The following is a 22,403-nucleotide window of genomic DNA, read 5'->3' on the forward strand; positions in this document are numbered from 1 at the left end:
CCTCACGCCCATTTTAATAGGATTTCGAGCAACATTGTAGAATTTAGTTTCCTTTTTGTTTCGACTTTGATTTTTACAACGACAACTTTTCACGTCGAAAGGACAGATTATTTTCCACCGAGTAACTTTATAACTGTATCTCTGTGTTTCTCACTTGCGTCTCAACCTGATTGCTCCAGTGTCAATGATTTATAGGCGAGCTCGTCCATTAGTCACTGCATTGCATTAGTAGCCTTCAAAATACAAGGCTGTCTGCCCCTCACTCCCCCCTTCCAGGCACTGCCATAAACCTTTCCTGCTCGTACTGAAATGATGTTGCACAAGCTCTCGCGCCCTTGAACCTAAGCGCAACCTTCTCGCAATGGAATAAATGAATAGATAGGATTGAAAAATACACAGAGCAAGAGAAATGAAACCAAGTAAAATGAAATCGTGATATGAATAATCAAATAGGAACGAGAAATAAATAAAACAAAGAAAATGAGAAAAAGAAATGAAACCTTCCAGTAATGAAATAAATAGTTAAATAGGAACAAGAAAATGCAGCAAGAAGAATGAGAAAAAAATAAAAGTTAATTGCATAACCAAGTAGGAAGGAATACTAAATAAAGGAAGAAAAATAGACTGTATAAAAAAAATGATAGTGAAGAAGAAAAAAGAAAGAAAACACAGAAGGAAAATATGAAAGAAAAAAACAGCAAGAAAATAAACAATGAAAAATAGAAAGAAAGAAGGAAAGAAAGAAAACACGGAAACTGGAAGAAACTAACGAAGGAAAATACGAAAGAAAAAACAGCAAGAAAACAGACAACAATGAAAAACAAGGATAAAAGAAAACGAGAGCAAACCAGAAAGAAAGAAAGAAAGAAAGAAAGAAAGAAAACACGGAAAATGGAAGAAACTAACGAAGGAAAATACGAAAGAAAAACAACAAGAAAACAGACAATAAAAAATAAGTATAAGAGAAAACGAGAGCCAGCCAGAAAGAGAGAAAGGAAAAAAGTCCTAAAAGAAGCGAACAAAAGAAACTAACATCACGGCCATATTAGTGTTCCCTGATCCCGCCAATTATTAGATTACACCAAAACATATCCGCCCAACCAGCCCAGAACTCGTATTGCCTCCATCATTAACTAATCCGCCACATTACGGGTATTAAATCTGTATACTCATTCTCGTATCGCGCGTCACGTTACCATTACACATAACGTACGACATCCGCTACTCAACGAAACCCAAAACTACCGAATGGCATGAATAACTAAAAAAAATAATACACTACAAACGTACGTACCAGCGCCGCATGTTCATAAAGTAGAGGTTAGTGTCAATACATAATTCACGAAACCGCATATTTGTAGAGGTCGGGTAAATAGAGCACACATTGATTGGGCTGTGTTGAGGTCTTTATATACAAATTGAGAGGGCTGAGTCGCCGGTTCCTTGAATGTGATGTGGAATACCTGTGAGTGTGTGTGTGTGTGTGTGTGTGTGTGTGTGTGTGTGAGAGAGAGAGAGAGAGAGAGAGAGAGAGAGAGAGAGAGAGAGAGAGAGAGAGAGAGAGAGAGAGAGAGAGAGAGAGAGAGAGAGAGAGAGAGAGAGAGAGAGAGAGAGAGAGAGAGAGAGAGAAACATACACACCGAGAGACAGAGGGAGTAGGGATTATTGAAAGATAGCGATGAAAAAGGAAAAAGGAAAGGAAATGATTAGTCTACGATAAGAATCTAGAGTACACACATGTCCCTCAACTTATAATATCCGTCGTTCTCTTAGGATTACTCTCCCTGAGCAAACAGACAGAAATTGAGAGAAGAAATATATATAGGCCCAGCTCCTTGAACGTCCAAGTGGAAAGCTCAAAACTAAGATGGTGTAGCGGGCTTTTTTTTTTGTACCCTTTTTGTTGCCCTTGAGCCGTATCCTTTGATGTAAAAAAAAAGTGAGCGTCGACCCCGTCCCTTAAATTTAAAACCAACACCCTTATTTCTAAAGGGTCGTATTAGTCTTCGGCAAGAACAATAAGACTGATATGGCTGTTTTTGTTTCCCCGTTTTGAAGGCTGGTTAGCTAGTTTGTCATTTTATATATTGTCTTTTTTAATGACTGAGTGTGTAATATGTCTTAACTCTGTGAAAACCCAAAACTTATAACTAACTCCGTTCCATAAATGCAATTAAAAAGCCATACTAACCAAATAAATGTTAATAAATAATACGACCATCACAAAATCTGGAGTAAGAAGTAATTTGTTCTGTTCCTCGCCTTTACGTCCAGTCCGGTGAGCGGCAGAGACCGTTCGCTATTTACTCAAAGCGTCAGGCAATTGTGTATGCGATTCCTAACACCTAAAGCTACTGTGATTGGCTGCACCGGCGAGGCTGACACGAATTCTCACCTGTACGTGTGCGTGTCCTGACCTGTCCTGACCTACCCCTGTTTTCATCTACCCTTTCTTAATCTTTCTAACGGATCCCCTATGTCAGGAATTCTCTCCACACTAACCTCACAGCACTTGCCTTCTTTCTATATGCGTTCTATAAAGAGAAGGTTAAAAGAGAGAAAGACGAAAGACTTGACCTCAATTACAAACTCTCCGCCAGGCTGGTCTCGTTCCCAGGGCTTTGATGAAAACAGTTTGATGTCGCCGGGTCTTGCGTCACGCCCGACACTCTAAATAGAAGAAGAGCCTCCAATGAAAGTTACTTAAGCGTGTCTCTACCCCTTCACATGTTAGAAATAAACGAGCTCTCCACCTAATTAACGTGGGAAAATGAATGTGTGTATGGTCCTCTTAATTAAATGGGAAAAAAAAGCTAAGTGAAAGCGTTAACACGTTGCCAGACACGAGAGAGAGAGAGAGAGAGAGAGAGAGAGAGAGAGAGAGAGAGAGAGAGAGAGAGAGAGAGAGAGAGAGAGAGAGAGAGAGAGAGAGAGAGAGAGAGAGTCAATATGGTGTAGCTCTGAAAGAAAGGTCACGTGATCGAGTTAAGTGGGAAGGTCAACAGAAGATTATTAATGAAGTCTGGCAACATGGTTCACCTCCACCATTATTACACCTCCATCATCATCTTTCATCACCACTTACATCACCACCGCCTTTACACCTTCACCATTATTCATCACCATTAACACCGTCACCATCACCACCGCCTTTACACCTTCACCATTATTCATCACCATTAACACCGTCACCATCACCACCGCCTTTACACCTTCACCATTATATATCACCATCACCATTTACATCACTACACCTCTATCCATCACCATCACCACTGCCTTTACACCTCCACCATCATTATCCATCATCATCACCATTTTCATCACCACCACTATAGCACCTCCACCATTACGCATCACCACCACCACCTTTACACCTCAACACCGTCACAATCACAACCGTCTTTACACCTCCACCATGATCAATCACCATCAACACCGTCACCATCACCACCCTGACCACTGATTTCCCCCCCCCCCCACTAACGCCATCAACTTCAAATCAATTACTGTCGTCATTACCACTAAGATCACCCCATTACCACAACAAGCATTGCCTCTGCATCATTATTACACCATTAACGAAACCATGACGACCACAACCATCGCCACCGACGCCATCAATAACGACAGCAACACCAAAGCGACAGCACACGAAGTTAAACACTCCTCCTATTGATACTCGCAACTCCCATTGTAGGATAGAACGTGCTTAACACACACACACACACACACACACACACACACACACACACACACACACACACACGCTCGTCACAACACCTCCATCAATACCACCCACCAGAAAACTCTACTGTACGCACCACCGCCCACATTCTAAACTCCACCAATCACACACACACACGCACGCACGCACCACCACCACCAGCAACAACAACAACAACAACGATATACACGTGCCGAAAAAAAATAATAAATTGAACAAAAATAAAATAATACACTCTTCAGCATACTCGATTAGATACATTCAGGACACAATTTCCGTTTTTCTTTCCCACTCAACCTTTTTTTTTTTCCAGTGAGCCTTTTGTGTTGTTAGTTGCACCGCCGCGTTAGCCAGGCTCATCCATCTCGCCGGACACAATGAAGAGACGGGTGCATGGGTGGATGAGGGAGGGGGGAGTGGGAGATGGTGGTGGTGGCCTTCCCCTGTCCCCCCTCCGGCACCCTCCCTCCCCTGGTGCCTGTATGTATGAGGGCAGGTCATTCCCGTCGGTGTATACAATCAGGTGAGCTCCAATGGGCTCCTATTAAGCCTGGTGATTACGGCGGCTTCGTGTCACTACCGTATATTTGTCAGTCATTGTGCCATTTTGTTCTGTGCTTAGTTCTCTCTCTCTCTCTCTCTCTCTCTCTCTCTCTCTCTCTCTCTCTCTCTCTCCCATCCTATGTTACATCAGGCACTTTTTTATACTAACGCTCTTTGTTGCTCTTCCTAATCCCTTGTTTTCCTATTTTCGCAAGTCACTGTCAAGGTTTAGTACATGGATTACGCCCAACGGTAGTGAAAGAACAAAATAATTGTCTACTGGATTCGAATGTGTGACACCCAATCCTATAGTCTAGGGAGCAAGTAACACAGCCACCGATTGTTCTGTCTTGTGACGTCAAACTTTCCTCTGTACTTTCAACTTTGCAGTATATTTTCATCCTCAATTTTTTAGCATCTACCAATTGTTATGCCTTCTGACGTCAACTTCTTCTCTTAACTTTCAACTATGTAGCATTTTCTCCCCTCTGCCCCTCTGCTGCGACGTTTTGTCTTTGTTTGAACCAGAATGACTGCTTTCATCGACGCAGTGTTACATACATACTATCAATATTCTATTCCCGTCCTGTGTGGCAATCCCTACGTCACCTCAGCGTCAGTGAGGAGAGAGGGTTTTGTTACGTTTGGACCAATCTTTTCACGTTACAAAAAAAATGTTTGTATAAGATTTGCGTTGGAGGAATGTTTCTATCGTCCGTCATTACATTTTTTTTTCTTCTCCGAACTGGAAGTCGATTTTATCACCTATCTATTCATTTATTTATTCATTGGCTATCAACTCTGACACATTTCTCCTGTTACGAGTGTTGAGCGGATGGAGTAAAGATTGCTTGATTCTATTTACCTGTATAATACACCCGGGACAGGATAAGCGCTTTCAGTCTCAACGTTGAGCCTTTCCGCTCACCTGCAACACTCACACTCGCGGACATCCACACCACGAGTCAGGGGTCACCACCTCTGCCATCCTGTGAGATCTAAGTGCAAAATCTCCTTTCCTCCTTCTCCCAGATTACGACATAACACGTTCCCGAGTTTCCTCCTCGCATCCACTTCCCGGTGAAACGAACGTAAGTTCAGGAAAATTTCTCCGTACTTATGCTCAGTGTCTCTTAGGAATACTATTTAAAGTCAACAAGGAAGGTAAATCCCCACAAGTACATGGAAACAATTCAACCATTTATACATTCACTAAAGGCTGCCGGTAGTTTTAAGGGCACCTGATGAAAGAAACCAGGTCAACACACCTATGATATACACCTTTGGTTCACTTTGGACACTGCTCCCCTCGTCCCAAAGGATTCTTCTGAAGAGAAAATCCTTCTCATCTCTCTTTCTGTTCCGTTCTATCTACCTCTAAGCCTGTCCTCCCCTTCCGCTCCCAGGCAGGGCAGCATATATATGGTACATCCTCTTCTGGACACACCCTCGCCTTTCGCCATCCCTCTTCTCATAACAAATTCAGGAGTCAAATATATTTACAAAGATACAATTCCAAAAGCAACAGAAATGAAACCCATGAATCAAGATCACAGCTTTGGAAAATAAAAAAAGGGAGAGGGACAGCAAAGGGGGGAATATTAATGAGCCGTCCACGAACATTATTTTTGGGGTTTAATCATGCAAAAAGCAGGGACTATATGGAACGATGCAACCATACACGCAAAATATTACGCCCAACTGTACAAATGTTTAATAAAGGGAGTATCAATCACGAAGGGGAGCCTTTGCTTTATGCGCAAAACTTTTAGATTTAATCTCGATACGAATTTCGTTTGGTGTGTGTGTGTGTGTGTGTGTGTGTGTGTGTGTGTGTGTGAGAGAGAGAGAGAGAGAGAGAGAGAGAGAGAGAGAGAGAGAGAGAGAGAGAGAGAGAGAGAGAGAGAGAGAGAGAGAGAGAGAGAGAGAGAGAAATACACAGACAAAACGCAGACAGTGATACAAACATAGACACAGAGAAGACTAGAAAATGACGGACGGATGAACAACCAGACAGACGGGAAAAAGACAGATATACAGGCAAACAGAGACAGACATACAGACAGAGGCAGACACGCACAGTGGCCGGCAGGGAGTTTAGATTGAGCGGCCGCCAGCGTCACGCCGCCCCCACGAGCCTTTGTTTTGAACACGGAAATTCTCAATCGTCCAACTTGATATCGACGTTTGCCACACATCCCATTGTGCTCCTCCTTCACTCCCCTTCCCCCAGCCGACCCCCCCCCTCCACCCTTCCTCCGCACGCCCACACCCACACACCTCTCCTAAGTCCACTGTGGTTCATCCGCCCTCCTCCTCCCTTCTATTCTTCCACGAGTGTGTCTCCCTTCCTTTGTGCGTCCCTGTGACTTCTCTCTCTCTCTCTCTCCTCTTTTGGTCGAGTTTTTCTTGTTTCTCTGTCTCCCTGCAAGGCTTCTCTCCCTCATCTCTTCATCCTGCCTCAATACCCTAAGCCTGTCTCTCCCTTATCATGTGTCCCTTCTCCTCTGTTTCGAGTTTGTTCCACTCTTCTTCCTCCTCCTCCTTCCCCTCAGCCATTCTCTCCCTTATCCCTTCCTCCTTTCCTTTCCCCTGGAGCATATTTCACTTAGGTCTTCCTCCCTTCCCCTCCTGACCTAAGCCTGTCGTTCCCAAGCCCCTCCATCTCTAAGCCTGCCTCTCTCCCGTCACTTTTCCCTTTCCTTCCCTTCCCTTCCCTTTCTCTTGTTCCTCTCGCTGTCATGATCCGTGCCCGCCTCTCTCTCTCTTCCTGTCAACTGCACAATCGAACACGCCGTTTCCAGAAGTGTTTTACAGCGGATGTTTGCGTCAAAAGGCTTCCCCAGAACGACGACTTTTCCATGCATCATTTATGTCCTCCGTGTTTTGTGAGGGTGAGTGGCAGAGAGGCTTTACCCATCTGCTTCTTTTTCCTTTTTTCCTTCCTCCCTTAAAAAAGTTCTCTGAGACCTTCACGCGTGTTTCACTTCGCCCTTTCCCGTCCTGACCAACCACTCCCCCGACTCGAAGAAGACACAGCGAGTACGCAGGAACTGACGGCACAAAATTGATCCTGAATAACGTACTACGAACTTTTTTGCCTCAGTGCGTTGATCATCTTAGCGTCGATACATCACTCAGTCTGTCCGTCCATGTAACTACCTATCTGCCCGTGCGTGTTCGTCTGTCTGTCCGGCTGCCCATCAATCTGTTAGCCTGTATCGCTCCACACACAAAGCAAGCAGTCTGTCTGTACACTGAACTATCTATCTGCTCGTCCTTGTTCCTCTGTCAGTCCGGCTGCCCATCAATCTGTTCGTCTATACCTCTTCACAAAAATAGAAACAGATACGCAGATAAAAATAACCGCTGCAGCCAAAGAGCATAATTGTACACAGCGCGGAAGAATAAGACAAAGCCCCGAAGACAATAGGGAATTTGTTTAACGAGTAGGAAACAAAAGAGGAACGAACATTTTAACATGCGGACAGCTGAACTACGCCGTGTCTGTAAATTTGAAGGTGTGTGAAGAACTTTAAAACGGTTGAGGAAAAGTGCTGCGCAACAAAAGTGGAGGACCTTCAAAGCAGCTAGGATATTGAGGGCTGCATTGTTTTCATCAGTCCCTCTGTCTGGAGTTTAAGTTGCTAGCTACACTCAGAAGGACCAAGAAGTACAGCGCTGCCACCTATGAAGAAACAGCTTTGAGAGACCCCGCTATTTGGGTACCGTTATTTTGGTAGGATAAAACAACCAAACCAAACAAGAATAAAAGACAAATCAAAATACCAAACACTCAGGCAAGCATCATTATGAGTCAAGGGAAGGCCAGGTGTGACAAGATGAAAAAGGTGTCAAGGTTAATGGCTGACGACTGTTCTTAATTAGCAGTGAGTAATGTGGGACAAAAGGGCGGCGGGCGGCAACACGGAGCGGGGTCGGTAACACATAAAGAGCGCCGTGATTTAGAGCAGGTGAGGCAGGGGAAAAAATAGTGCAGAGTGAACTATGTCGAGAGGCAACGCAGAGGGAGGGATGCGACGGGATGGGCAGGGAAGGGAGGGGAAGGGAAGGGAAGGGAAGGGAAGGGATGGGAAGGGATGGGATGGGATTGGATGGAATGGGAAGGGAAGGAAAGAGATGGATTGGGAAGGGATGGGATGGGATGGGATTGGAAGGGATGGGATGGATTGGGAAGGAAAGGGATGGATTGGGAAGAGAAGGGAAGAGATGGACAGGGATGGGATGGGAAGGGATGGAATGGGATGGGATGCGTAGGATAGGGATGGAATGGGGCGAGAAGAGAAATGAAACGGAATGGAAGGGATGACAAAGAAAGGGGAGACGGAACGAAAGGGGAAGGAATGGAATGAAATGAAAATGAAGCGGGGTGTGAAGGGAAAGGAAGCGAAGGGTTGTGAAGGAAATGAAGGGAGGGGAAGAAAATCAAACAACATGGAAGGGAATAAAATAAAAAAAGAAGTAAAGGAAAGGGTTGCGAACGGAAGAAAAGGGAGGGAACAGAAAGAAGTGGGAAGCAGAGGAAGAGAACGGAAAGAGAGGTGAAGAGAAGGGGAAACAAAGGGCGAGAAGACGCTGCGAAGGGAAGGAAAGAAGGAAAAGGAAGGGAAGGGAAGAGAAAGGACGGGAAGGGAAGGAAAGGGAAATTACATGAATGGAGAAAGAGGAGTGTGAATCTGTCAGCAGAGAATATAAAAGAAAGACGTAGCGCTAATCTGACAGGGATAAAAAAAAAGGAAGGAAAAAATGGAGGTGGTGTGAATTATTTAGAGAAGAGGAGGGAGAGAGATTTGGGAGCGGTAGAGAGTGATGACACGAAGGCAGAGAAAACAGAAGGAAAAGAGAGAGAGAGAGAGAAGGAACAGAATGGGATGCAATGTAAATCATGATAAGAGGATATAATAAAAGAAGGTAGGAAATAAATGGGAAAGGAAACTAATAGAAGGAAGAGAAAGGGAATGAATGGAAGGGGTAGTGATGAGGAAAATAATGAAAGGGAAATGGAGAGGAAGAAATGAAAAGGGAAATGGAGGTAAAAAGGATATAAATGAAGGATATTGATCGGAGAGAAAATAACAGAAAAGACTGAAAAGAGAGAAGGAAAGGCTGCTAAAAAGGAAAAAAAGAAGACATAAAAAGCGAAAAGAAAACCACTCAATAAAATGAAAAGAGAAGGTCAAGGAGGAGAAGGAGAAAGGAATAGGAATTGATGAGAGAGAGGATAGGAATTGATGAGAGAGAGAGAGAGAGAGAGAGAGAGAGAGAGAGAGAGAGAGAGAGAGAGAGAGAGAGAGAGAGAGAGAGAGAGAGAGAGAGAGAGAGAGAGAGAGAGAGAGAGAGAGAGAGAGAGAGAGAGAGAGAGAGAGAGAGAGAGAGAGAGAGAGAGAGAGAGAGAGAGAGAGAGAGAGAGAGGTCAGACTGATAGGGTCGGTAGAAGCTAGTGAGAAAATGAAGGAATTAGAAAGAGAAGGAGAGAAGACGTTGAGAGAGAGAGAGAGAGAGAGAGAGAGAGAGAGAGAGAGAGAGAGAGAGAGAGAGAGAGAGAGAGAGAGAGAGAGAGAGAGAGAGAGAGAGAGAGAGAGAGAGAGAGAGAGAGAGTTAGTGGGTGTGGTTTCCGTAAATTTATGAGAAAAGTAAGCGATCCAGAGCGACAGCGCATCAACAACACAAACAGGGAGAGCAAACAAGAGGCTTAAGCTGCAGGGCAAAATTTAAGGCGATTAATCTCCTTCTCCTGAGCGAAAAATGGCCTCCGACGACGCCCGCGACGAAGAAGGAGGAGAAGGCCCAGAAGAAGATGGAGGAAAAGAAGAATTGGAAGAAGAGGAAAAAGAAAAAGATGATGAACAAGAAGTAACTGAAGATAATTATAAAAGGAATGAAGAAATTATGGAAAAGAAAGTCAAATGATGCGTTGAGGGACAAAACAAAACAAGAGAGGAAGAAATAGAAGGAAGAAATATTAAAAGTGAAAATTAAATGAATCAGTGAGGAAAAAAAGAGAATAAGTAGAAATAGAAGGAAGAAAGAATCAATGAAATAAAAAGCAAAACGAATCTGAGAAATAAGAAGAAAAAAAAAGAAGAAATAGAATAAAAAAAAAGTCAAATGAATCGGTGAGAAGCAGATAAAAAAAATCGTGAATAGTTCGCCCTCAGATCGATGGCCATGACGACGAGGAACACTACAAAAACGTGAGGCAAGGTGAGAAACGCAGATATGATTATACAGGTGACACTTCACACCTGAGACCGGGCAGCATTCTTACAGTACTCCGAAGAAAATAGTGTCTGTAAAAACGTGCGACAGAACCTACAAATTTTCACCGAGACAAGGTTCAAATTCACGGTTATAGGTACTGAAGTCAGAGAATGGAATGACGATGTGGAAGAAGAAAGTGTGATGGATAGAGAGCGAGAGAGGGAGAGGGAGGTAGTGAAAGTGTGTGAAAGCAGGAGGAGTAAAGGAAGGGTGGAAGGAAGAGAGGTGGAGTGAGTTAATAGAGTAGGTAATATAAGGTAGTGCATTGTAAGTATAGCAACATGGATGAAAGCGTGCACCTGGTCTGGGTACTCAAGTTCCGGACATATTCTCGTTCCTGTTTCTTTAATAATAATAATAATAATAATAATAATAATAATAATAATAATAATAATAATAATAATAATAATAATAATAGTAGTAGTAGTAGAAATAGTAGTGGTAGTAGTAGTAGTAACAGAAGTAGTAACAGGTGTAATAATAATAAAACAATACACAATAACATTAACAACACCAACAATGAGGGCGATGTGGACACAACAGGTACATAACGTTGCGTAAATACAACACCTTCGAACCGTATTGGAAACAAGCCCGAGTGAGGAGCGGTAAAAACAACAACACAACAGAACAACCAAGAGAAAGCGTGCAGGGGAAGGAGTGGAGTGAGGGGAAGGGTGGGGAGGGGAAGAAGGGAAGAAAGAAGGAGAGGGAAGAGGGAAGAAGAAGAGAAAGGGGAGGACCCGCTGCTGGGAGAGGGTTATGGGTTGCTACAGCTGCGATTATTCATACTACGATAGAGGGAGGAGGAGGAGTAGGAGGAGGAGGAGGAGGAGGAGGAGGATAAAGAAAAGGAGGAAGTCAACAGCGTTTCACTAAATAAACCAGATAATCAATACAACTTTCCCTTGCCAATCGTTCATGTACCTCAACTTACAGACCTACTCTGAGAGCTTAAAATTACATCTAGGAATGAAGATTTATACTTTCTCCTTCTTCTACTACTTCTTCCCTCCTTCTCCCCCTCCTCGTCCTCGTTCTTATTCTTCGCCTCCTTCGCCCTCCTGACCTTTCCTCCTAACTTGCCATCTCGCCCCTCCCTTCCCCTTGCCGCCCTCCATCACAGCTCGAGCCTAGAGTCGGCGAGTGTCGCACCGGACGTGTGTATTCTTCGAAGTAGCAAGACAAGTCCGCGCTGTGTGAGGCTTTTTCCAGTGTAGTCCCGGCAGAGAGCGGCGCGGCTGCCAGGCGAGCGCTCCACAGTGACGGCCAGTTCAGTGCTGGACGCAAAGAAGACGGTGCCAACTCTGATCTCGCGGTGGTGTCGCGCTCAGGATCCCAGTACAAGTTCCCGTTAGTTTCCCCGGCGCTGCAGCCATAGTTTAACATGATACATGAAAAGAAAACAAGTACAGTACACCGTTAGGAATCCATGAGTTCCGTGCGAGGTGTTGTTGAGCTTCCTGTTACTTGAGCAAAACTTGGCGTTGAGAAAACTTGCCGCCCCTCACCGCCCCGCCGCCGCCGCAGTGACCCGCAGCAGGATAGTGGCCGCTGACACGCACACATTTATCCAATGAGACTCGGGAAAACAAACAGTGAGGCTCAGAGTTAAGGGGGCAGTGAATGCTTCGCCGGAGTTATAAAAAGTAAACGTTTATATGAATTCTCCGACTCGTTCCTGAAAGCGACATCGTAAGGAGGAGTTTTTGTTTAACTTTTTTACTGCACATTATTCAAGCGCTGACTGTCTAATCCCCTTGAAGCCATACCATGAATATAATGCCTTTCTTACATCTCTCTCTCTCTCTCTCTCTCTCTCTCTCTTCATCTCTTTTCCTTTTATTAACTCGCTCTATTCTTTTCTTCAATTTTTCTTGTCATTCATTCACTCATTTTCTTTCTTATCTCCTTGCCATTCAGTCCCTTCTTTATTCTCTTTCCTCTTTGAGATATCCACTTTCTTCTTACCTTCTTTCTCTACCTGTCTTTCACTCTCTTCTTTCCTTCGTCATCTCTCTGCCGCCCACTTCATTTTTCTCTTCCTTCTCTCTTTCTCATCAACTTCCTTCTTTTCTACTCATTCCTTCACTCCCATCCATTTTTTTCCTTCCACCTTTCTCTTCTCAAATCCCTTCTTCACTACTTTCCTACTTTTTCTTTCCTCACATTTATTCTCTTCCTTCCTTTCTTGCTCCCTGCCACTTTTCTCTTCTCAAATTACTCATTTTTTTCAATATTTTTTTCCTCAACTGTCTATTCGTTTCCTTTCCTTTCTTACTTCCTCCCACCTTTCTCTACTTTAAATCCTTCTTTTTCCCTACTTTTTTTTATTTCCCTCCCATCTTTTCCTTTTTCCTTACTCCCTGCCAGCTTTCTCCTTATTATCATCCTCCCTTTTCTTCCTTCATTCTCCGCTAACATTCTTTTCTTCTCTCACTTAACTCCCTGTCATTCATGGTGCTTTCTCCCTTCCATTCATTCCCTTCTTCCCTTCCACCTCTCCACCTCGCCCTCCACTTCCTCCTTAACGTCACTCTCCACCCCACACTTGCCGCGTCACGTCTCGAGGTGCTACTAATCAAACTCCTAAACTCCCTCAAACACTCCATAACACTTGACAGTTTTTACCTATTCGCTCCATTTTCCATCCCTCCCTCCCGGCTTAACCCCCTCTCTCCCACCCACAACCTCCCCCTCACACTCTCCTGCTCTCTCATTCTCCCTCCCCCCAAACCTCGTCTTGTGCTAAATTGCTCTGGATTAGCGGGCAAAAATGCGATTCTCTTAAAAGTTTTGTCGGCTTCTGAAGCATAAAACTGCCTGGCCGACGGTGACTAGGTGGGGGTGGGGGGTCATAGGAGGGTGTCGATGTAAGCTGAAGGTTGTATTAACTCTCTCTCTCTCTCTCTCTCTCTCTCTCTCTCTGTGTGTGTGTGTGTGTGTGTTTTAACTTGAGCAAATATTAAACTTCAAGAGAAAGAGTAATTGCAATAGCGTGAGAGACAGACTGACAGACATACAGGCAGACAGAGAAACAGACAGACGTACAGACATAAAGCAGAGAGGCTAACAGACAAAAACACAAAGGGAGGAAAAAAATAAACACAGCCAGCATGCGAAACTAAATAAATCTACTTCCAGGCAATCGATCGAGTAAAATACAATAGTACAAGATAAACGCATAAATAAATAAACACAAACAGTTGCGAGAATCCATTGTCAGAAAATAAATGGAACTGGAACTTGCCTTGAACAATTTCGACGCGGTGCAACAAGAATTCTGTAAAACTAAAATAACATAACCAAGCACCCCTTTCAACATTACCGCTGACACCATTACTTAACGTTGCAACACACAAAAGACTAACGCAGCGGATTAGGAAGGAGAGGGTGCCGGACAAATCACCTAATGAACTCAGGAAACCAACAGTGAACAGAGAAACAGAACAGGATATTACAGTAAAACCTTGAGTGTGTTCCTGCTATACAAAGGGACAAGAGGGGATTTAGAGGGTGGAAGCTGCCATCCAATCCTCCTCCTCCTCTTTTCTCTCCTCCTCTTCCTGCTCCTCCTCCTAGTCCCGCCCCTTCCCCTCAATCCTCACTTCCCCATGTGGTTGTTAGAAGCCTCGAGGCAGCACCGGCCGGAGTCTGCCAACTGAGGCTGAAGCTAAACTACAGCGTGCAGAGATGAAGGTAAGTGGCGGTCCTGGTGATGCTGTTAGTGAGGGTGATGTTGAATGTGCAGATGAGTGGTTTTGTGGACATGTAGGGGATGATATGTTTGATGGTGATGAGCTGGAGGTCGTAGTGATGATGATGATGATGATGATGATGATGATGATGATGATGATGATGATGGAGATGGTGTATGTGTGTGTGTGTGGTTTTGTGGATGAGGGTTTCTTATATGATAGTGAAAATGGTGATGATAAAAAAAGATGGTGATTGTGATGTTGCATGTCTGAGTGGTTTTCTGGATGAAGGTTTCTTATATTACTGACATTTAAGGATCATTTGTTTTCTCGGGATGTTTTCGTTGTTCAGCAGAAGAACCCACGTATTACTATCATATCAAATGTATAGGGAAAGGAATACGTTTTACTGTATCGGTTTTACGGGGCTTGTGTAATACTGTAAAAGTGTTGTTGTTTTACCGTCAAAATATTGCTGTGTAAAGTATTGCATTGAGCCGGTGATGTGTTGCTATAAGGGTAGTGCTGTGTTGTGAGGGATGTGTTGCTGTGTGTGTGTGTGGGGGGGGGGGGGGGTTGCGGCGGTGCTGTGTTACTGTGGAAGCGGTGCTGTGTGTCGGTGGGGGCGGTGATGTTTTGCAGTGTGGGCGGTGCTGTGTTTCTGTGGGGGCGGTGCTGTGTTAATGTGTGGGTGGTGTTGTGTTGCTGTGTGGGCGGTGCTGTGTTAATGTGTGGGTGGTGTTGTGTTGCTGTGTGGGTGGTGTTGTGTTAATGTGTGAGCGGTGCTGTGTTGTTGTGTGGGCGGTAATGTTTTGCTGTGGGGACGGTGCTGTTTTAATGTGTGGGTGGTGCTGTGTTTCTGTAACGGTAGGGCTGTGCTGTGTTAAGAGGTTTGCTGTGTTCTATATAAGGCAATGGCTTTGTTCGTGAAAAAGCAGCACCGTTGTTGAATCGGTTGCTTTCCATAATTTTAAAAGTGCTGCTGTGTAAGCTCATGGCCGGTGCTAATTTTATCGAGTTTGTTGCTTTACCGATCCCATAGCCATTATCATCAGTTATCAATTTATTGCATTACGGTTTTTACATTTTAAACAGCCATATCACACGTGCCAATGTATTCAATCACCGGACTAACTGAAAATGCGGTGATGAAAACAGAATTGCCGATGATTACGCCAAAATGAAAATACCCATCTAATTATAGAGACGTAAAATTAACATCCTCATGAGCTAGAACCAATAACCGCTAGCTGAAGGGATCTACTGCTCATCTAATAGCACTCGAACGTGGAGCAAATGCAAGAATGGCGCAGGGGAAAGAGACTAATGGATAGAGAGGGGAAGACGCTGATGAGGGTAAGATCAAGGGAAAGCGAGAAAGAGGGAAGACGAGGGCGAAGACACAAAGAGAAAAGGGTCGTGGACGTCTTATCTCGGAGGATAAGTTGCCGACATTTTCACTTGTCACTTGGAGGTCACTTGTCCTAGGTCGCTGGCTGTGTGTGTGTGTGTGTGTGTGTGTGTGTGTGTGTGTGTGTGTGTGTGTGTGTAAATGTCTCGTTGCAGGAAGGGAAATAGAGATAAGAACTATTTTAACGTCTCTCGAGCTTCAGCCTTTGAACAGCAAGGAAATATCAACAGCCAGCGACCTTCCAGCGAAAATGTATGAAAGGCAGTCGTTGCAGAGGCGCTTTCCAGTTGTATTTATCTTTCTCTTATTTTTTTTAGTTCGCGCTACTCGAAATCCTAAACTCATCTTTTATCATTACGAAGTCTACCGAATTGAATTTTTACTTGTTCGTTTCAAGACAAATGGATAAGCAGCTGCAGCGGCCTTAAAGTATCAACTCGTCGCTTACCAGGCAGTTAGGCTGAGAGTCTTCACGCCACGTAAAGATTGGAAACAGATAACTATTCTTCAAATTTAGGCGCTGGAAAAGACTGGTGTGAATGTGCGTGTGTGTGTGTGTGTGTGTGTGTGTGTGTGTGTGTGTGTGTGTGTGTGTCCAGTTATGTGCCTGGTAGTCCCCCGTCGCGTGTGTGGGTGTGCACGCAGGCGGGTACGCGTGTGACTAATTCCTGGTGCGGTCGCCGTGCACACCGTCATCGCACATCAAAGGCCTCGACACTTGCAGCGGCACCTTCCAGGCCGCCGCGCCCTGTGTCTCGGCCGCCGCGGCGCCTGGTACGCCCCCGCGGCAGCTGCCTGGCTTCCGGTCTATGTTTTGCATGTTTCCACGGCAGGGACAGGCATCGCTGCCCGCACGGACGGGTAAACGTAACCGTCTCACCGACGGCTTCCACGTTGTCTTGTGTCTCTGGCCAACGGACCGAGGTAAGACAATCCAACGCCCGACAGTTTACTGAGATAAACCGTGAAGCAGCAAATTCATAAACATTAAAATTCCGGGTAACGTACTTACGCTCTAAATATACTCAGTAACATCATATTTCAATATACCGGGATAAGAACATTATTTTCCGCTCAGCTACAACAACAATAACATACACAGAAACAAAAACGGCAAGTTCTTGGTATTTTCGTTTCCCCTCTCCTTTTTTCCCCAGCGTCACCTGTCCTCTTTCTCCCTTCCCTCCTCTCTGTCCCCCCGCGGCCTGTGTTCGCGGGCAGGTTTGTCTTTTTATATCTACCATGATATACGTCCCCGGCCGAGTCTCCTCTGCATTTTACGAGCACATAATATATCTTACACTTTTGCCCACTAACTTATCCACTTGAGCCCCGCCACGCACATGCTCGCGGCTCACATTTAAAAACAAAAAAGTAAAATGTTGAAGAGAAATCCAGTAACTAGCTTACGAGAACTATATTAATAAACAACATCTCGGAATTAAAGCTAGAAATAAACAAACAGGCATGCGCGTACACTTCTACCTCCAACCCACTCCCCCGCCGGCACACATACACAGACACAAACACACACCTACATACACGGTGGAGTCTAATTGCCCCCAAAGTCCCACGCTCAGGCATTACACTGTTGTCACTCCCGGCGTTTGCAATGAACTAATTCACCTCAAAAGTTTAGGAGGGCATCAAGTGACAGGGGACAACACTCACCACATAATCACAAGCTCGTCACTCCCCTCCCCCCCTCCCCCTTAATCTTCATCCCCTCCCCCTTCCCCACACTCAACCCTGGACCATTTGACGTGCAATGTGCTACCCATTTTCTCTAATTCGGACGTTCATGGAAAACGGGCGAGGGGACGACGCGGGTTCCCGTGCGCAATGACGTCACCCCTTTTATTACCCTTTCGTGGTGTTTTTTTACTCAAACAACAAGCGTTTGTCTGTAATTCTAGCCGGACCATGGGCGAGGGAGGGAGAGGGAAGAGTCTCGAGAGGGAGGAAGGGAGGGAGGGAGGGAGGAAGGGAAGGAGAGAGGGAGGAAGGGAGGGAGGGAAGGAGGAAGGGAGGGAGGGAAGGAGAGAGGCAGGAAGGGACGGAGGGAGGGAGGAGGTAACTGCACTGACCATAGAAGAGGGAGAGGGAAAGATGAGGGAGAAAGATAAGGAAGAGTGAATAAGGGAGAGGAAGAGTGGGAGGGATAGAGGGGGAGAGGGAGAGGGAGAGGGAGAGAGAGGGACTGAGAAAAAGTGAAGGAAGAGTGAATTAGGGAGACGGGGGGAGTTGGAGAGGGAGAGGGTTGATAGAGGGGGTAGGGGGAGGGGAGAGTGGGAGTGGGAACGGGAGGAAAAAGAGGGAGGGAAAGTGGGGGCTAGGGAGGCACAACGCGAGAGGCTAAAAATGCTCCTGAACACTTTGCACATTAGGTTCACCCGGACGACTACAATTACACCGATAATCCAGACACTCGACCTTTCGTTCTCTTCTGAAGCGGCGCTGATTAGTAGTTCGAGGGAAAGATTTGGTAAGAGGTGGAGGAAGAAGAGGGGGAAGAGAATGAGAGGAGAATGGAAGAAGGGGATGAGAGATTGAGAGGAAGATGGAAGTAAGGAGAGAAAGATTGGTGGGAAGATTGAAAAAAGAGAGATTGAGAGGAAGATGGAGGTAAGGAGAGAAAGATTGGTGGGAAGATTGAAAAAAGAGAGATTGAGAGGAAGATGGAGGTAAGGAGAGAAAGATTGGTGGGAAGACTGAGGAAAGAGAGACTGAGAGGAATATAGAGGAGAAGGGAGAGATTGGGAGAAATATTAAATAGGATAACAAAAATTGGGAGGAACAAGGAGGGAAAAGAAAAAAAATGGAAAGAGGATGGAAGAGGAAGAAGAGAATACTGGGAAGAAGAAGGGGGAAGAGAAAGGGAGACTGGGAGGAAGAGAAAGAGAAAGACTGGAACGATGATGTAGGAGGAGAGAGAGCATGCAGAGGTGAAAGGGGAAAGGTTATCATATGGGGAGAGAATAAATGTTTCCTTGGTTCTCGGAAACTAGAGAAACGAGCGAAGACAAACATTTTTATAAACACAGTGTGGAGGGAAAGGAAGAAACTAAATATGTAAGGAAAGAAGGAGGGAAGAGAGGATGGACGGAAGAAAGTAAGGTAGAAACAGATAAAAGAATAAAGGGAAACGCAGTAAAGTCAAGGGTTAGAGAGAGAGAGAGAGAGAGAGAGAGAGAGAGAGAGAGAGAGAGAGAGAGAGAGCGAGAGAGAGAGAGAGAGAGAGAGAGAGAGAGAGAGAGAGAGAGAGAGAGAGAGAGAAATACATGACGCAGAGATAAGAGCAGAAATACTGACCTCCACCCGTCAGACACAAAAAGAGGAAAATGAACATTCACAGCTATGAAAAATTAAAAGAATGAAGCAGAAAAGCGAGAAAGAAAATTATATAAACTCTCTCTCTCTCTCTCTCTCTCTCTCTCTCTCTCTCTCTCTCTCTCTCTCCTACCTTTCTCAACACCTTTTCTCTCCTCTCTTCTCGACTCCATCTTGAGCATTCCTATCCACCTGGGTCTCAGGAAATTGCCGAAACAGTAGGTACTCCTGAAGGTTTCCCTGATCCCTAAGTGACCTTGGAGGAGTCGAACTGATCCCCGACACTAGCTTTACCGACTCCCTGCTTCCTTCCCTTCCTCTCCCTCCCTTCCTCTCTCTCCCTTCCTTCCCTTCCTCTCCCTCGCCCGGCTTGTCTGGGTCTTCCGAGGAACACACAGGCCGGGAAAAGATCGTATTGCTTGCTATAGCATCGGCCGGAAAGCCTCGCTCTCCTTTGCTGGCAAGAGGCTGAAGCAGGTGGAGTTGAAGAGAGAAATGGAGGAGGAGTAGAAGAGGACGAGGACGAGAACTGGAAGAGGGAGGAAAAGGAGAACGAGGAGCACGAGAATAGGGACGAGGACGAGAGACAAAAGCGTAGGCAAAGGTGGAGAAGAGAGCAAGGAAGAGAACGGGGCGGGAGAGGAGGCGAGAGGGAAGAAATAGGAGGTGGAGGAGGAGAAGGAGGAGGAGGAAAGAAAAGATTTGGCAGGAGCGTAAGCACATGCAGCAGAGGAAGAGGAGCAGGAAGAGGAGTAGGAGGAGGAGAAGGAGAAAGAGAAAGAGGAGAGATGGTAGTTGCGGAGGATGGCAATGAGAATGAGTAGGAGGGTAAAGATAACGAAGAGGAAGCTGGGGACCGAAACGAGTGTAGGCGGAGGAGGAGAAGGAAGAGGAGAAGGATTACAAGAAGAGATCATTGCAGGAGGATGCAGAAGGGGAACAACCAAGGCTGGGGAGACGTTATCAGCAGCGAGCATGATAAATAAGAAACAGGAGCGGCGGGTAAAGATGAAATGAGGAGTTTTAAAGGTGGGAGAGAAAGAGAGGATGTTGAAAAGCTAATTGCAGAGTAGAGAAGATGCTGGCCCGAGGAAGGATGGATGGATGCTGAGTGAGGAGATGAGATGAGGGATGCTAAACGTATGCCGGAAACTTTTGAGCGGAGACAATTACATCTTCATATCATTATTCCCACACCGGTCAGTGAATAAAGCAGGAATATTGAGAGAGAAAAAGGAGAAGAAAAATAGAGAAAGTTAGCACAGGAAATCCCATTATGGTGCAGGCAAGTTTTTCGGGAGTTCTCTCTCTCTCTCTCTCTCTCTCTCTCTCTCTCTCTCTCTCTCTGCAACATGCCTGAACGTAATAGCCGATAGCAGCTTCATTTTTTCAGGCAACGGGGCGGGACAGGGTGTGCGGGCGGGTGGACGGGTGGGCGGGTGATGAGGTGAACGAGGGGAAAGGTGGGTGGATGGGGGACTCGCGTAACACAGGTGGGTGCGCCGGGCGACACCATTACCCACTCCCCTCACACAGCTCACCCACCTGGCTACGGCGGGTGAGTCTGATGGTTACCGATTTACACCAAGACATTTTTCTCTCCTCCCCCTATCCTCTCTTCCCCTCTAACCCCCTCCACTGACCCTCACTCCGCCACTCCATCCACCCCTTTTCTAGACGCCGATATTTTTTCCAACGATTTTCCAACTTTCTCCTTTTCTATATTTAGGTAAAGCTTTATTCAATATCTTTTTCTTCGTAGTGTCTTTTTTTTCTTTGCCATTATTCCTTAGTCTCATTCGAGTTTTCTTTTTATTATTCTCTTGTGTTATTTCTTTCTTTCTCTCTTATTCTTGGCGGTCTGTGTTTTTTTTTTTCATTATTTGCTCATGGTTTGCTGGAGTCTCCACCAATGTTTTTTTTCTTTTTTCTCTCCTTTACCGCGTTCGTGCATGACAGTCATTTGAAAGGAGATTGAAATCGTTTTCTCTTCCCTCACTTCCTTTCTGTTTAAAATTAAGATTACTATTATTTTGTTTCTCTATCTCGTCTTTTCTTGTCTTTCTTCCACTCTCCTTCCCCCCGCCTTCCCTCCCTCCCACTGCCCACCTCTCTCTCCCTCTGTCCCCTTCCTATCTCATTCAATGTTTCGTCTCTTTCCTCCTTCCCTTCCCTTGTTCTCATCTCCTCAGCCCCCCCCACCCACCCCCATGCAACGAACACTAGGACCACACTAACCTTGAAAACACTTGAGGAAGAAGCAGGTGACCACCGTTCCTGCTGCTCGTTTCCCAAGACGTAAACTTCACCCGTAATGAAAGCGGAACAATCCAAGGACAGCATTGTCTGCGAGGGTGGAAAAAAATATATTTAATCAATTTATCACAAAGAAATAATAACTGATAAAAATACATGTTCAGAGGCAATCACACACACACACACACACACACACACACACACACACACACACACACACACACACACACACACACACACACACACACACAGAGGAAGGGTTTAAGAAGGAAATAAGAATCGGTGAGAAAAATATAGCGAAACAAGCAGACAAAAAAAAAATGAATAGGAAAAAAATAAGATGCCAAGCAGTTGCTCAACTCCCCAACCTTGTCAACTTTGCTCTTATAAAAAAAAAAATTCATGAAGTACACACAGAAATTCAAAATAATAAATGCCGTCTGTGGAATTATATGTACGAAAAAAAATGGTAGCTTTTTTAAACATTCTACATTTTAATTCCGTGATAAACATCGAGAAGACGAGGTTGTTTTTTATGAATGATTAACACTAATTAATATTTCATCAACAAATATTGGCTTGAAGTATTTTTTCTGAAACGCAGCCAAGTGTGCAAAACTCACTCGTTCCTCCTCGTCATTTCACATTTTCCTCCCGGCCACCTCATCCCTCCTCTCCAGTCCACTTTTTTATCCTTTCCACTTCACTCACTCTTTCCTCTCCCAGCTCCTCTTCACTCTCCACTTCCTCCTGTTCACCGCACTCATTTCCTCGTTTTAACTCTACGCATTTCTCCATCCAAACTCAACTACCCCCTCCTAACACTTCTCTTCTTGCTTTTTTTTTTTTCTTTTTTTTTACATCCTTTCTCACGCAAGCACCATCTCCTCTGCTATCATTCTCTCTTCTCTTCTCTCTCTTTCTCTCTTCTCTCTCTTTTCTCTCTCTTTCTTAATGATAACCTCAATCCTCCTCTATCACTCAGCACACCTCAACCATTCCTACATTAAATTGCTCTCCCTCTTCATGCCAGCCTCCTCTCCTCATCAACCTCCTCCGAGTCTCTTCCCCCTTTGTATTCCTCCACTCTAGTCCAGTCCCTCTCCTGCCCTTCCCACTCACTCCACATTACTTCACCACACACTTGGCTTTCCTG

General features: G+C 45.1%; 1 protein-coding gene and 1 long non-coding RNA gene across 5 annotated transcripts in view; one reads left to right on the top strand and one right to left on the bottom strand.

The window, feature by feature from the left end:
* LOC127002255 (uncharacterized) overlaps positions 1-22,403 on the bottom strand; it is a 342,113-nt gene that overhangs the window by 83,319 nt on the left and 236,391 nt on the right. Inside the window, exon 5 of the long non-coding RNA XR_007755928.1 lies at positions 21,230-21,337. This is a non-coding gene — a long non-coding RNA (uncharacterized LOC127002255). The remainder of the gene's footprint in view (positions 1-21,229; positions 21,338-22,403) is intronic.
* LOC127002237 (hemicentin-2-like) overlaps positions 11,441-22,403 on the top strand; it is a 70,031-nt gene continuing 59,068 nt past the window's right edge. Inside the window, exons 1-2 of one of the 4 annotated variants that reach the window (XM_050868059.1) lie at positions 11,441-11,905; positions 13,697-14,251. In XM_050868059.1, coding sequence (XP_050724016.1) covers positions 14,246-14,251 — 6 coding nt within the window. In that variant the 5' untranslated portion in view covers positions 11,441-11,905; positions 13,697-14,245. Of the gene's footprint in view, positions 11,906-11,931; positions 12,248-13,696; positions 14,252-22,403 lie in introns of those variants that run through there. The other 3 variants (XM_050868037.1, XM_050868054.1, XM_050868047.1) reach the window with 3 other exon arrangements.

Source organism: Eriocheir sinensis, chromosome 2 (genome assembly GCF_024679095.1).
Source record: "Eriocheir sinensis breed Jianghai 21 chromosome 2, ASM2467909v1, whole genome shotgun sequence".
Lineage (NCBI taxonomy): Eukaryota > Metazoa > Arthropoda > Malacostraca > Decapoda > Varunidae > Eriocheir > Eriocheir sinensis.